At 39.6% G+C, this 13,906-nt stretch overlaps 1 protein-coding gene across 1 annotated transcript in view; it reads right to left on the bottom strand.

The window, feature by feature from the left end:
• Positions 1-1,879: 1,879 nt before the first annotated feature.
• The window catches only part of Ndnf (neuron derived neurotrophic factor), a 39,764-nt gene continuing 27,737 nt past the window's right edge, over positions 1,880-13,906 (bottom strand). Inside the window, exons 2-4 of the mRNA XM_004644242.2 lie at positions 11,188-11,376; positions 6,084-6,208; positions 1,880-3,900 (exon numbers count right to left, since the gene is read on the bottom strand). Coding sequence (XP_004644299.1) covers positions 2,507-3,900; positions 6,084-6,208; positions 11,188-11,375 — 1,707 coding nt within the window. The 5' untranslated portion in view covers position 11,376 and the 3' untranslated portion in view covers positions 1,880-2,506. The remainder of the gene's footprint in view (positions 3,901-6,083; positions 6,209-11,187; positions 11,377-13,906) is intronic.

The raw sequence follows: 13,906 nt of genomic DNA, 5'->3' as shown, positions 1-13,906 counted from the left end.
GCTTGCCAGACAGGCCCTTATGCCAATGAGCTATCTCCCAAGCTCCTATATAAATTATTTTTAAATCATGAAAACATCAGTTTCATTTTGGAAAGTGATTCACAGATAATTTTTTTAACACGAACCATCAGAGATTTATATTCTTGTTAGAATTCTGGAATCTGGTCAATGTTATTACTTAGCTCTTTTGTCAATGAGAATGTCTTAATTTATTCTTTTATTTCTAGTCTTTAATTTCCTTCCTGTACTTAAAAAGTAAAGATGGTGAACTAAATGTCCTCAAAGACTCCCTCCTCTTCCCTAGTGATGCACAAATGTACTTGAGATTGTGAATGCCCTGTATAAGACATGGGGCTCTCCTGGCATGTGATTTAGTGGACAAGGTTGTCCTTTCATTTTTCTTTCTTGTCCTCAGTTCACCTCAATGCTTCTAAAATCTAAGCACACTAGTATGTATGGGAACTTAATCATAATAGATTTTCCCCTTTTCTTTGTGAATGATATGGTTTTCAAAACGTGTGTCTCAGTTTTCTACAGTTGTAGAAAGGCACATTTCACTGGGACCATGAAAGAATTCTAAGATTTATCCAGTCTATTTATAAACTATGACCACAGCTGACTGAGAGGGGCAAGTATGGTTAAATAGACTTGGCCTGGTTCCCAGGGTTTCCTGGGCATTAAGCAATATCTGAGAGTTAAGTCCCTCACCTTGAGAAGGAGCAGTAATTCTCTGGTTTACTATCATCTCTTCTCACATGTTGGTCTATAAACTAATGCATATGCAGGTCATATAACAAACTTAATTCTCTTTCTAAGTCATCATATACTTACAACTTAGAATGTTACACCTCTGGGATGGTATCAATTTTAGTCTCTCCTTCCAAGGTGGTTGCTTACATGACTACTGGGTGTGTATTCTTCACCTTTAAAAAAATATTCTGTCAGATGTCATTCTGATTTGACATAGATAAGTTCAGTTTAATTTGAATATCTTGGTACTGAGGAGTTGGATGACATGCTTTAAAGGGGGCAGTTCCCCCTAATCTGAGTGAGGCACACTTCCTAGGGACCACTTACACTGCTTCAGAGGACTGCACTTTGCAGGACTGTAACTCATGAGCACTCCTATCTGAAAGGCACCGTGTAGAGGACAGTGTAGTAGAGGTGAAGGGCTGATCTTGGTCCCCACTTGTATTCTCACAACTTTGTAATTTATAGACATGGAAATCTGCAAAGACTTCCTCTGATGACAGACGGCATCTACCAATGTCATCTGATCAAAATCTACCAAAGTTTATAGATGAGTAAAGGAGCCTATTGGAAGGGGTACCTTCTCCCAATATTATACTGTTTAAGTGATTCAAATTTCCAGACATTCTTGAATATTGGACCGGTGGGCTCGTAACATCTCCTCTCAGGGCAGAATCCAGGGGAAGGAAACTATTTAACACTGCCCTTCCTGTGGTCTCTTAGAGTTCCAATTCCACTGGAGGTTAACATACTTATTTTGCTAATATACTAGCAGATGGAAATTCTTGGACTATCTTAAGTTTGCATTTAAAATAGATTCTTAAAATATGATATAGTTCAGATTTGTTAAGCATGATTTGACAACCATTTATCCAGTTAACAGTGTTTGGCTTGTCTTCCTCCTTTAAAAGGAAACTGTTGTAGCTCTCTCTACTCCTACTGTTGCCAGTTCCTATTCAGTGCCAAACTATTCACTTTAATAATTGTTTCTAATACCATCCTAACTTTAAAGATGCAGCAGTTCCTTGTAACTATTTAAAAAGTCTCAAATTTGGTGCTAAATAACAGAAAGGTATAGTTTTAGGGAAAGATTAGTACCCAAATACACCAGGCTACCTGCTTGGAGAAATGAACAGTAAACAATCTAATATCTTTAATTTTATGTACATGAATATAATGTATGTCAACTTTGTACATGAGATACATACAGTATTTAAACATTTTACTCAACAAATAAGAATTTACAACAGCAATATAACTGACTAGAGGGTTGTCCACTTAATAACACTTAGATTAAATCTGTACTTTAATAGGAAAAGAATTTAATAGTTTACAATCATAAAGACACTGACTTTTAAAACAAGAATTTATAAAATAATTTATATATATATATATATCCTAGCATCTATAGAGAGGAATGTTTTGCATTTGTGGATGTGTGCAATGAATGGCATATTTTAAATTTTAGGTAATAAAATAATTTAGAAGCAGTTCATGCAGTGGTCAAAGCAAGGGATGGCAGTTCTTTCAAGATGTCCTCTATCTTTGACATCAGTGATATCAGACACACACTAGGTACCAAGGGGTACACTAGAACAAGTCTCCTCTGAGCTTTTATAAACATCAATATACACATGTTGATATCCTTCCTTCCATAGGTCACAACTTCTCTCAGCTGTGTGAGTACTCAGTCTATAGATAAAATGATTTAAAGTCCTTCCCGGAGTTCTACATAATATATCTCTATACCAGGTGACTAACAGAACTTCCTGGTTTTCACAATTTTGCTCTGATACTTCACTGAGTGTCCTCCATGTCCTATGACATAAACATCCAGCAGGTAAGATTTTCCAGGCTGAAGATCTTTAATGGTTTCTGTAGTCACTGCTTTCTGTAGGTTCTGGCTATGGAAATATTTACAGAGGACTTTTTCAGATTTCTTCCTGGTGTCTGGTCCTAGGCATTGGTTTTGCTCCCTTTTCTTTTGGTCCTCATTGTAGTTGTCATCCACTTCTTTTTTGTAGATGCAGAACTTGTTCCTCTCCTGGGTGCCCAACCAGGCCACTGTGGCCGAAGAACAGGTACGGAGCTTATCGAAGGCTTTGATTCTCGTGTCTTCTGGAAGAGAGGGGAAGGACTGCTTGCTAGGTCTGGTGGTGGCTAGAATTTTCAACATAGATGCTCCTTTCTTGTTTCCTTTCAGCCGAATGAGATACTTTGCTTTAGGTTTTCCCCTCAGCTGAAACTGCCGGATGCCCTCCACATTCTGAGACAGAAGAAGTTTCCCATCTCTTCTCACTTGGATCTGGATGGCATCCAGGCAAGAGTGAATAAAGATGGTGACTTTTTGGTGAGAAGACACTGGAGCAAACCGGAGAAACTTTGCTCCCTTCCTTTTAACAAATACATCTGTCACTTTCCCATCTTTGAGTTCCACAGTCTTCTGTTTGGCTTCTTCCTTGGTCCTGGCAAAGGTACCCACGTAAGCAGTGCTTGTGTTGCTGTTGGTGTTGACCACAAAAATGTCAAAGTAGTACTGTGTGTCGGGCTTCAGATCAGAGACGGTGAAGATGTTCTTGTTGCCTATGCAGATCTGCTGGATGTCGGCCTTGGGCCGTGAGTAGACATGCCGGCCCAGCTTGGGAGAAGGCTTTGCCAGGTAGCTGCGTTCTTTCCCCAGATTGTCTGATGGAAACCCAAAGTGGGCAAAGTCAAAGGGACTGAAGTCCAGCCCAGGTTTTGGTGCCATCATGAACGCGTCGTCTGCACTCAGCTTTGCATCCACAGCACAGAGACTTTTAAAGTTGTGTTCTCTGTTGATGACCACACAGTACTGGATGGGCTGTTTCAGCAAGGAGGCAGTGGGGCTCGGCTTCCAGGCCAACGTGACTGTGGTGCACCCCAAGGAAGTCACATCTACTCGGGGGTCGTATGGTAATTCAGGGTACGGCTGGTCCGACTCTGGAGTGGTGGTGGCATAGACTTTGAAATGTGTGTCTTTCTCTGTTGAAAGCAGCTCCAACTGGTATAACCCAGATGGAGAACTAGAAGAGATGAAATACTCCACATCATTGCCCTTGTAGGAGAAGAGCTCCGTGCCTTCCTCATTAATGATCTGCTGCTTCTGCTGCTCCAGAGGTTCGGGGTCACCTGGAGGGCATGAGAGAAACGCAGGCTGGGTGTCACACACAGCTTGCAACTCAAATCCTGATTCTGAGTCTAGCTGATTTTTTTCCTCCAATTTAGAGACAATATATCTATACCAAATATATAAAGAAGAAAAAAGATACTATGTCCTAAGAAAATAGGATATATGCAAAAATAACAAGATGAAAGTCTTCCTTTAATTCATTATCCTGAGACAGTGCTTTATTGCAACTTTTACTTATTCTTGTCACCTCTTACTTACTTTTGTGCAGTTGACACTATTTTCACTTCCTTTTCTCTGTACCTTAAGAACACTTACTAAGGTTGACCAAATAGCTCAGAGGATTAAAGCGCCTGCTGAGGCAGACACAGGGACCTGGAGTTCGACCCGCTGGTCTGCCCTGCTGGCCCAGTCCCAGGGGCACACTGAGACAACATCTGAGACTGGGCGTGGTGGCACATGCCTGTAATCCCAGATCTTGGGAGGCTGTAAACAGGAGGATCACTATAAGTCTGATCTATGCAGTGAGACCCTGAACATCCTGTACACCCTGTCCTAAATTTAAAAAAAAAAAAAATACTGTCATGCATATATGTGTTGAGACAAACTGCTACTTTGTGAGTCTTGTTTTCCCACTTAATAGTATATCAAAAATAATGCTTCTTATTTTTACTATAAATAATGTCTATATACATATACAGCTTTTCTGTATTTAAATTATTTCTTCAGAACAGTATCCTAGTAATAGAATTTTTAGGACAAAAGTAATAAAGTTAGGGCCAGCCAAATAGCTCAGCAGATTAAAGTGCCTGCTAGCAGGTGCAGAGGCCAGGGTTTGACCCCTGGGCCTGCCATGCGGGGCCCGCCCTTGGGGTGCCCTGAGACAGCAATTGAGACTGGATGTGGTGGTACATGCCTGTAATCCCAGAGCCTGGGAGGCTGTAAACAGGAGAATCACTAAAAATCTGATCTAATAGTGAGACCCTGAACACCCTGTAAACCCTTCCCTAAAATACAGGAAAAAAATTAATAAAGTTAATCATGACTGCCAATCTGCTTACTGAAAGAATCCTATCAGTTTCTATTTTGATGGCCAACCACTTTTCTATTGTTAGTGGAGTGCACAATCTTATTCCAGGTAGAATGTAAGGTACCTGTAAGAGTAGCTAAGATTCAATGTTCATAATGTGTACCTCAGAATAATACAGGGAACTTAATGGAAATTAATTTTTCCATCTTTTACTAATTTAATGGTGGATATAACACAGATGTCAGTATATAGATAAGTTTCTAGAAGCTGGTGGAAAATTGAGTAATGAGAGTGGAAACAAACCTTTTCCAGCTCATCGCTATAGGCTAAAGTGAGGTATGCCACATGACATATCCCTGGACTTGGGTGAACACAACCAGCAGGGAACCATTTCTATAAGAGTTCATTTTCCGTATCTGAGTCTCTTCACTCCCTACTGCCAGTTTCAGTATTTGCTAAGTGTGATGTTTGCCCTCTTTTGCGAGTCCAGTTTGCCTCATACTTTATGTAGCACCAGATGTCAGGCTTCACCTCTGAGCTACGATGCCCTTAAAAAAAGGACCAGCCTCACTCCCAGACCCCACATATACTGTTCCGTTCTCACTAGCGTCTCACGATTGGTTTTCCATTAGCTACATCTTCTCTAGTTACCAATCCCACTCCTTACACTGACTTTCTTTTCTTCTTGGCCTTTGCTGCTAAAGGCTTCTCTGTTCCTCTGATTATTCTACAGAGGTCCTTAAACTTGGCTGCGTACTGAAATAGGCTGTGGGCAACTTTTTAAAATGTCCATATCCAAGCCACACCTCATAGTAATTAAATCATAATTTCTTTCCTTGAGGGAAAAAATCCAGGCATCAATAATTTTTAAAGCCTTGCAGGTGACTAGAGTGTTCAGACAAGATTGCAAATGACCATTAGAGGAGCAGAACCACTCGCCTTCTGCCTAATCTCTCACACTGATACCGGCGTTTCCTAACCTTTTGTTTTACCAACATAAATGTAATCCCTCTCCTATCTCGACCTCAATCTCCAGCTTTCCCTGGGCATCCTGCACCTGTGAGAGTTTTCTTACTTGGGGAGCGCTGTATGCTTGTAAGCCTGTCGAGTATCCACACAGTGACCCACGGCCCACGCTGTCTGTCCTCTGCTTACCTGAACCTTCCCCACTGGTCTCCTCAGGCAGCTCCTGGAGACTCAGCTTCCACTCCAAAGGTGCATCACAGGGTGTCACTGTGACAGACAATGGAGTGTTGTCTTCTTCAACCACAAAGAAATACCTGTGGAAAAGTGGGGCAATTCAGAGCATGGTAATGCTCATACTAACAAGCAAGACTTACTGGAGAAATTGTTTGGTTTTCATATTTATTCTTTAACACGATAAAATTGGCTGCTTGGCACAAGGCACTTCACTGTGAAGTCCAACAGTCCCCAAGTTCTGCAACCAGATTCAGCATTAACAAGTAAGGCGTGAGATCATAAAAATACTTGAACCAAAGGAATTTTGAGTTAGAAATCAACCCACACCTGTGTTCAAGTAATACTTAAAATAGTTCTTGCCATTGGAAAGTAAGTCATAATCAAGAAGAACTCCTGGGTATGGTGCCCTATAGGCGTTATATTTTCTATAAATTTGGTGAAAAGTGTGTACATTACCCTCTGCTTGTCCACTATTTCGAAAGGTATTTTCACAAAAACCTAGTTCTGAAATGCATATTTATTTATAACAAGATCACACAGCCTGCCTTCACCTCATCGTGTTATTGATTTTTTTTTATTCACGTGTACTATTGTATATCATTTTGGATAAAGGTATCTAGTCACCATTTGAAAAATAACTTTTAAAAGTAAATATACCTTTGTCCACCAATGAAAGAACACATTTTTTATCGTTTCTTTTTCACTAGCATTTCCTATGGAATTCATTTTATATTGAATTAACAGTTTCCAATATGTTAATAATTTTAAAGTAGAATTTTAAAAAATTAAGACATTCAGCTCTCTGCTTTCTCCTCAGGCTTTTTTGATGAGGCCTCAAAAGACTTAAGGAAAATAAAAGTATTGCTGAAGCATAAAGATGTGATGTATTCTTACTCAAGTAACACAGATGATTTCATGTAATTATCTTTCCAATCCCATACTCATTGTGCAAAGCAGGAGCTGTGCTTTCAGTGCTTGGAGCCCAGAGCTCTGCTCCCTTCTCGTTTAAACTTCTGGTCATTTGGGGCAAATATTCTGGGGCCATTCTTCACTTTCTTTTCCATTCCACATAACAATGGAACAGCAGACCTTTCTTTGATTCCACTTTTAAAATGTATTAGAACTTATGACTTTACCCGTTTCCACCTGCTGGATCCAAACCTCCCCTGCCAATGGCTTGAGGCTTGCAGCAGCCTCCTGACTGGTCTCCTGGCCCCACTCCTGTCCTCTTGGTCCATTCCTCCCCCTCTAAGCAGAGGGACCCCTACTAGCCTTCCAAGCAGCATTCCTCTTTGCTCAGGCCTTCCAGAGTATGAGCTGCAGAGCTCCCAGTGATTCATGAGCTCCTTCATGTTCAGCCTCCAGGAAAATCTGTAAGCTCTTCTTTTACTTTCTTTCCCCATCTAGCTTCTTACAAACCCCTGCCTCTATATCTCTATGCTTGCTGTCCTTCCTCCTGTGAGACTCCTCCTCCAGCAGTGGCCAAGCTTCCTGCAGCTCCTGATTCAAATCCCATCTTGCTATAGACCCACTTTGCTCCCTTATGTACAATATCACTCTCTTACTGTTCAGCTCTATCTTTCCCCATTTTTCTTTAAAACACTTATGTATCTGGTGTATATTTATTTCATTGTTTTTCCATCTCCTCCAACTAGAATGAAAGCTGTAAGCAGTTAAGACATTTGGCTCATTGGTGTACACTGATGGCCAAAGAATTCACAGAATATTTGTTAAATAAATTAATGAATTGCTGTTTCTTACAAATTCACTTCCAGATATTTTGCTATTTCCAGATCATTCTTGGATTGCACCAAAATAATTTCCATAAAAAGTAAACAGAGTGTGTGATTTCAGCTTAGAGCCCTTTCCTAGCTTTAGATTTTAGCTTTTGGGGGAAATCCATAGTTATTCCTCAGTGGCTCGGTCCTACAAACTGCCCCAGCCTTTTGCCATGCCGCCACCCCTCAGCTATCTATACTTCAATCACAGAGGACTTCACTAGCCTTCCAAAACCCACCCTGCCTGAGAGTCTTTGGGGTGTGCATGGAGTTTTCTCCATCTGAAGTTTAACACTTGACCTCAACTCACATTTATGTTCTTCTTCAGAAATGCCTTTTGTGACTCATTCTGGGTCAGGGTCTCATGCTTTCAGTGTCCTACAACTTTAAATCCCACAACTTCCTACTATATACACAATGACTACAAATTTGTGTGATGTTTTGAATTGTCATTTCCCCAAGGGCCCCCTTGGGGTTATTTTTCCGTGTCAGTATAGTCCCATTAGCACAGATTTCTCCATGCAGCAGGTACTATATAGATTTATTTGAATGCATGAATTATTATATTAACAAAGTCAAGAATTTTAATGCTAAATCTCATTAATATAGCCAGAAATTATGCATCTGTGATCTCTTTCTGTCTGAAGATACAGGATATGAATGAAACTTTCTTTTTTCTCCTCATCTTGATGAAGATAGAGATGGAAAGTTGGACACGGGGCAGTAGGAGGATAAATAAGACCCCACGAAAACCAAATAACTGGTTCACAAAATAATAGTCTTCTCAATGCAATAACTAATCACTGAGTTTTGCATTGCAGTTTCATGTACCATAGCCACCCTTGAAGTGTCAGAGGCTTAATTTTTAATTCAGCCTACTTTAGGGGAGCAAGATTTTGACTTTGGCCCAGCTGAATGGGAGATGTTCATAACAAAAACACAACTAAATCTAACTATATGCCCTAGAAAGTAATACAGCAAAATAATTTATTAGGCTTTATGTAGGTGAAGTAATATTCAAAGCTTCCTGTTGTTTTGGGATTATGTGAGTAGCACAGGAAACTGACTTCAGAGTGGAAACGATGGGCAAGCTCCTTGATGGTCTTGCCCTTCCAGCAGGCAAGAATTTACCTCAAGTAAGAAACTGTGCCTTAGTAAAGAAATAAAGGCCATGCCCAATTAATAACAGATACGATCCTTCCATTCCACAAGATAATCCTTTATGTGAGCATCAGAGGATCCTATAGGGGCCTGTAATGGTGAACTTCTTAGAGTTTTGGTGACACCAAACAGGAGGCTTCAGCACATGTGCAGTAGGTTTGCCTTGGCTGCATATAGGCAATATTTTCATATTGAATCACTTATGGTGGGGAATAAATGGTAATTTGAATAAATTTATAGCTGGGAAGGCACCTATTACCTACCATGCACAAAACATCTGTGGAAAACAGTGGAGATTGGAAATGGCGTCACATAGTCTGTGTTCAGGTACTCACCAGGGACGAAAGCTGAGGGATAAATATGCCATGAGGCATTTAGCTTTTGGAATTTATGTACAGACAGAAGAGTAATTAATTAATTTGTTATTGTTTTTCCTCACTACTAAACTTTACCTGAAATTTCATCTTGAACTGGAATATCAACAATGATTATGTGTTATGGAATAATATATGATTACCATTCCATAACCCTCCATACCCATTGATGATACTTGTGGCTGGAACTTAGCAAGTATAAGTAAGCACTTCACTATGGATATCAATGGCCTTCATCACAATTTTGGGAAAAAAAGGCCAAAAAATGATTAAACAAATAAAAGATAAAAAGAAAAGGAGGGAATAATACTTGGTAATATCTCATAGTAAAATATTGTTTCAAAGCAAAAAATGAAATGTATTTATAACACTACTTTTAGGGCTAATACATTTAGTTTTTAAGTCAGAAGATAACCCAAGAAGAAAAGCTGTTTATATTCAATTATATAATCTAGAATGTAATATTTAATGAGTACAGCAAAAAGCAATGTGTAACTATATTTGGGAAATAAAAATGATTCCTAGAGAAAACTATTGGATTTTTTCGGTTTGTTAAAAAAATCTCAAGAGAAGGGCAGGGGAGGTGGCTCAGTGGAATAAGCGCTTCCCTGGCAAGCGCAAGGGCCTGAGTTCAATCCCCAGTTCCAAAAAAAAAAAAAAAATCTCAAGAGACAAAACAATATGGAAAGCGAAGTGTTCAGTGAGAGTTCAGATAATAGTAAAGATTAATTTGCAGAACTGAAACTGCTTTCCATGTCCCTTTCTGTATGACAGACTGGACTGAGTCTTTATGAGGCATGAGACAGCAAGCTTTTTCCATGTAACCATCTTTTCACTTCTTGCTTTTATTGGCACGAATGCCATTTAAAGATTAGAGTTACTTATATTTCCAATCTGTTCTTAGTTTAGTGTATTCTTTCATAAAATATTATTTCACTCAGACAGTGAGACCCATGTGCTTCCTTATTTCTGTCTCAGCAGGAAAGTGAATGATTTTCTCACATTCTGATGGATCAAATGGCACTAACAGCTTCCCCTGAAGTGAAGGGGTCACATCGCCACCTTGCAGTATTACTGTAGCTCAAACTCAGAAAGTGACTGAAAGATCTGACACACCCCAGTTGGTGGAAAATGAGGTATTAATAACTCAATTCAGTTTTACTTCTTACATGCTCATGTGTAGAGTTAAAAGGAGAAATTGTTTTTGAAATGTAATCATTCAGAGACTAAATGTGAAAGGTACAGAGGGTTAGAGGGCTGCAAATTTGAGTACTAGTATATATAACTAGTTTGTAGTGTATATTGCTTACATATTATTTCTAAAATATTCAGAAATATTGTGTGAGCTCAGCTTGCTGATATAGAAGTTAAGGAAATGAACACGGTCAGCATTTATCATTGAATTGATTCTCTTATCTGATCACAATCTCTATAAAAGTTAATGCACACCTTGAAGAATCCTGCATTAATTTCATTTTAATCATACAAAGTCCTTCTTAGAAAAACCCTACTATGCTGAACATAGGGAAGAATCATTCCAGAATGGGAACAATACAATATTTCCTCTTCCACCCAAGAAGAGAACATCATCAACAAGCATCAGCCTCAGTTTTCATTAGAAGTTGCATTGGCCATTTTTTTCATATTTCAAGAAAAGAGGTGATGCTGCTAAACTTAAATTATTATTTTTTTGATGAAGGTAACCTTTGTGAGCTCATTGATACAGAAAGTGTGACAGGAGGATACCTTTTAGGTGTATCTCGAAAGAGATAACTGCTAATTTCAGCTCCATCTGGAATGACTGAGGAGTCATGAAAAAACGCCTTGTCCCGAATCTGCATCTGGAAAAGCTCCTCGTCGCGAGTGGGCAGCTTCTGGGTCCTTGAGGCAAGCGGTACCAGCAGCCACAGCAGACACCCGCAGAGCAGCAGCATCCTGGGGCAACAGAAGTGGTTGCCTGGGTTAGCGCGTCTGAGACTTCCCTAAGTGTCCACATGATCTGAGCCCTGATAGAAACTTAGGGGTGATAATGTGTCTTGGATACATGCACATGGTCTTGAAGGTAGCTCTTCTGTGTTTTTTTTTTCCTTCAAACTATTTCAGGATGTTGAGAAGGAATTTGCCAGAACTTCAGATATTAAACAGATTTTGAAATGAAATAACAGTTGATGCCTACACTTCCCTGAGTATGTACAGAGGAAACCCTTCCTTCATTATCAGACAAGGCAATCTGGCCATTATAGATAATGTCCTTTGAGTATCTCAAAACTTGGGCTAAGGCGATCGCTTAGAGGCAGTCCTGGTGAGCTGCGCTGACGGATAGGGTCACTGCCCCACAGTCACATTACTAATTGCTGATGGTTACATTGCTACTTTCAGAGATCCATTCCAAAATCCATTGAAAGCCACAACATGAGCAGTATAAGGTTTTTTTCTTTTTCCTTAAGATTTGGCCAAGATGTTTATATAGCAATGTGCTTTTTATAAAATCAGATTTTTGGGCTGGAAAGATAGCTCAGTGGTCTAAGGGCCTGCCTGGCAAGTATAAAGACCTAGGTTCCATCATTGATACCACATGCTGCACTGGCCCTAAAACCAGGCATGGTAATGCACACCTGTAATCCCAGCCCTGGGGAGGCTGAGACAGGTGGATCGCTACAAGTCCAAGTTGTGTTGTGAGACCCTGTACCAACAAATATTTTTTTTTAAATCAGATTTTCACAAATCAGAAAAACTTTTGGAGATTAAAGTTTAACTCCCTGATAGGTAAAGCAATGTGTCCAAAATCATTAAGTGAGCTAATTATTGATGTCTACTTGTTCTAGATTTTCAGACTCTTCACTGTTAGCGCTAAAGCTCTAACAGGTTGGAAAATGGACTTTGACTCTACCTCTCAAAAGAGCTAAGCCAGACTTTGGAAAGTTGTCTGTTTAAAATATCAGCCTTACCCGCTGCACAGAGGTTCCCTGAGGGACACACGGCATTTGTCACTAACTTCCACCGAAGGTCTGGGAAGTATCCGAGGGCCAGCTGCTCTTGCCCACTGCTGCTATAATGGTGTCAGGGACAACATCTTCTGTGTGTCTCAGTTTTCCTGTGCTGAAGTCATAGGTAAGCAAGTCATTTATATCTTAAGCACTAGTGACAGGCGTGGCTTCCCTGGAAGACTTGGCAATTTTCTTTTTTCACAGAAAGAACTATGTGAGGCATTATTTTCTCTTACCTCTTCGACTTAGGATACATCAGGGAATTCAAGCATTAAAGAAACGTTTTGTTTGTTTATTTACATTTAAGAACTTTAGTGAGAAAGCCAAATGTAAATATCTATATTTTCAAATGAAGTAGATGCCAGTTTTATTTTAATTAGCCACTACTGCAGAAGGGACAAGTTGACTTTTATTAAAAACATTTTTTCTTTCTTTTATCAAAAGTAGAGTCAGATAACTAAGCATGTATTTATTTATTTGGTACAGGGTCTCACTATGCAGCTTGAACTCAGTGATCCTCCTGTCTCAGCCTCCCCAGTGCTGGGATTATAGGCGTGCACCGCCACTCTCAGTTTGGGTGGCTGGCACAGTGAGCCCGGGGGTTCTGGGACATGCATAGCATGCGGTACTGGAAATCAGACCTGGGTTCTTGTGTGCTCCAGGCAGGTGCTTAGATCACTGAACTATCTCCCCAGCCCCTAACTAAGCATTTTTGAAAGGAATAAACATTTTATTTTTTTTTGAAACGATAGGGTGGGGACTTTTTCATTGTATTCTTCCTCAAAGCTTCATTTAACATCTTTATTCCAGATGTATCAGTATGTCTCTTGTACTTTTTGTTTTGCGGTTTTCCACTTAAAGTGTCTGCAGTAATTGAGAATTAGTGTGCATAAAACTGAGTTCACTAACCACCTTACTATGCTTACACAATTAGCCTGCCTAGTAGGTTCTGTTCTTCCAGGCTGATTGTGTGTGTGTGTGTGTGTGTGTGTGTGTGTGTGTGTGTGTGTGTTTGTGTGTGTGCATGCTGGGAATCAAACTCAGGACCTCAAGCTTGTCAGGTAGTATTGTGTCTCTGAGCTATATCTTCAGACTAGTATTATTCCTCTATAAAGAATAAATTTTCATTACAAATCCAGAGAAATGATACAAATCCAGTGGGTCTCACTGCAGCACCTGAACTTTCACCCTCAGTACCATCTCTCAAGAAAAGCAGAGTAATTTCTTATTTCTCATCCTTATTATTAGTGGTGAATTGCAATTAAAAGAAAAGTTGACTAAACCATAATAAATATGACATTTGACTTCAGCTTCTAATTAGACATAAAAGCTTTTGCAACTTACTTGGCTATTCTTGACTTCAGTTTTCTGGAGGGTTCAGATGCATGATTGCTAATACAAATGCACAATGATTCTGTGACTGAATACTAAACTCTTCTCAATCAATTGGTGGGGTTTTTATTTTTTATTTTTATTTT

The sequence above is a fragment of the Octodon degus genome, unplaced genomic scaffold (genome assembly GCF_000260255.1).
Source record: "Octodon degus isolate 3935 unplaced genomic scaffold, OctDeg1.0 scaffold00196, whole genome shotgun sequence".
Classification (NCBI taxonomy): domain Eukaryota; kingdom Metazoa; phylum Chordata; class Mammalia; order Rodentia; family Octodontidae; genus Octodon; species Octodon degus.
The sequence above is the reverse complement of the archived record's forward strand: the minus strand, read 5'-3'. Positions and strand labels throughout refer to the sequence as shown.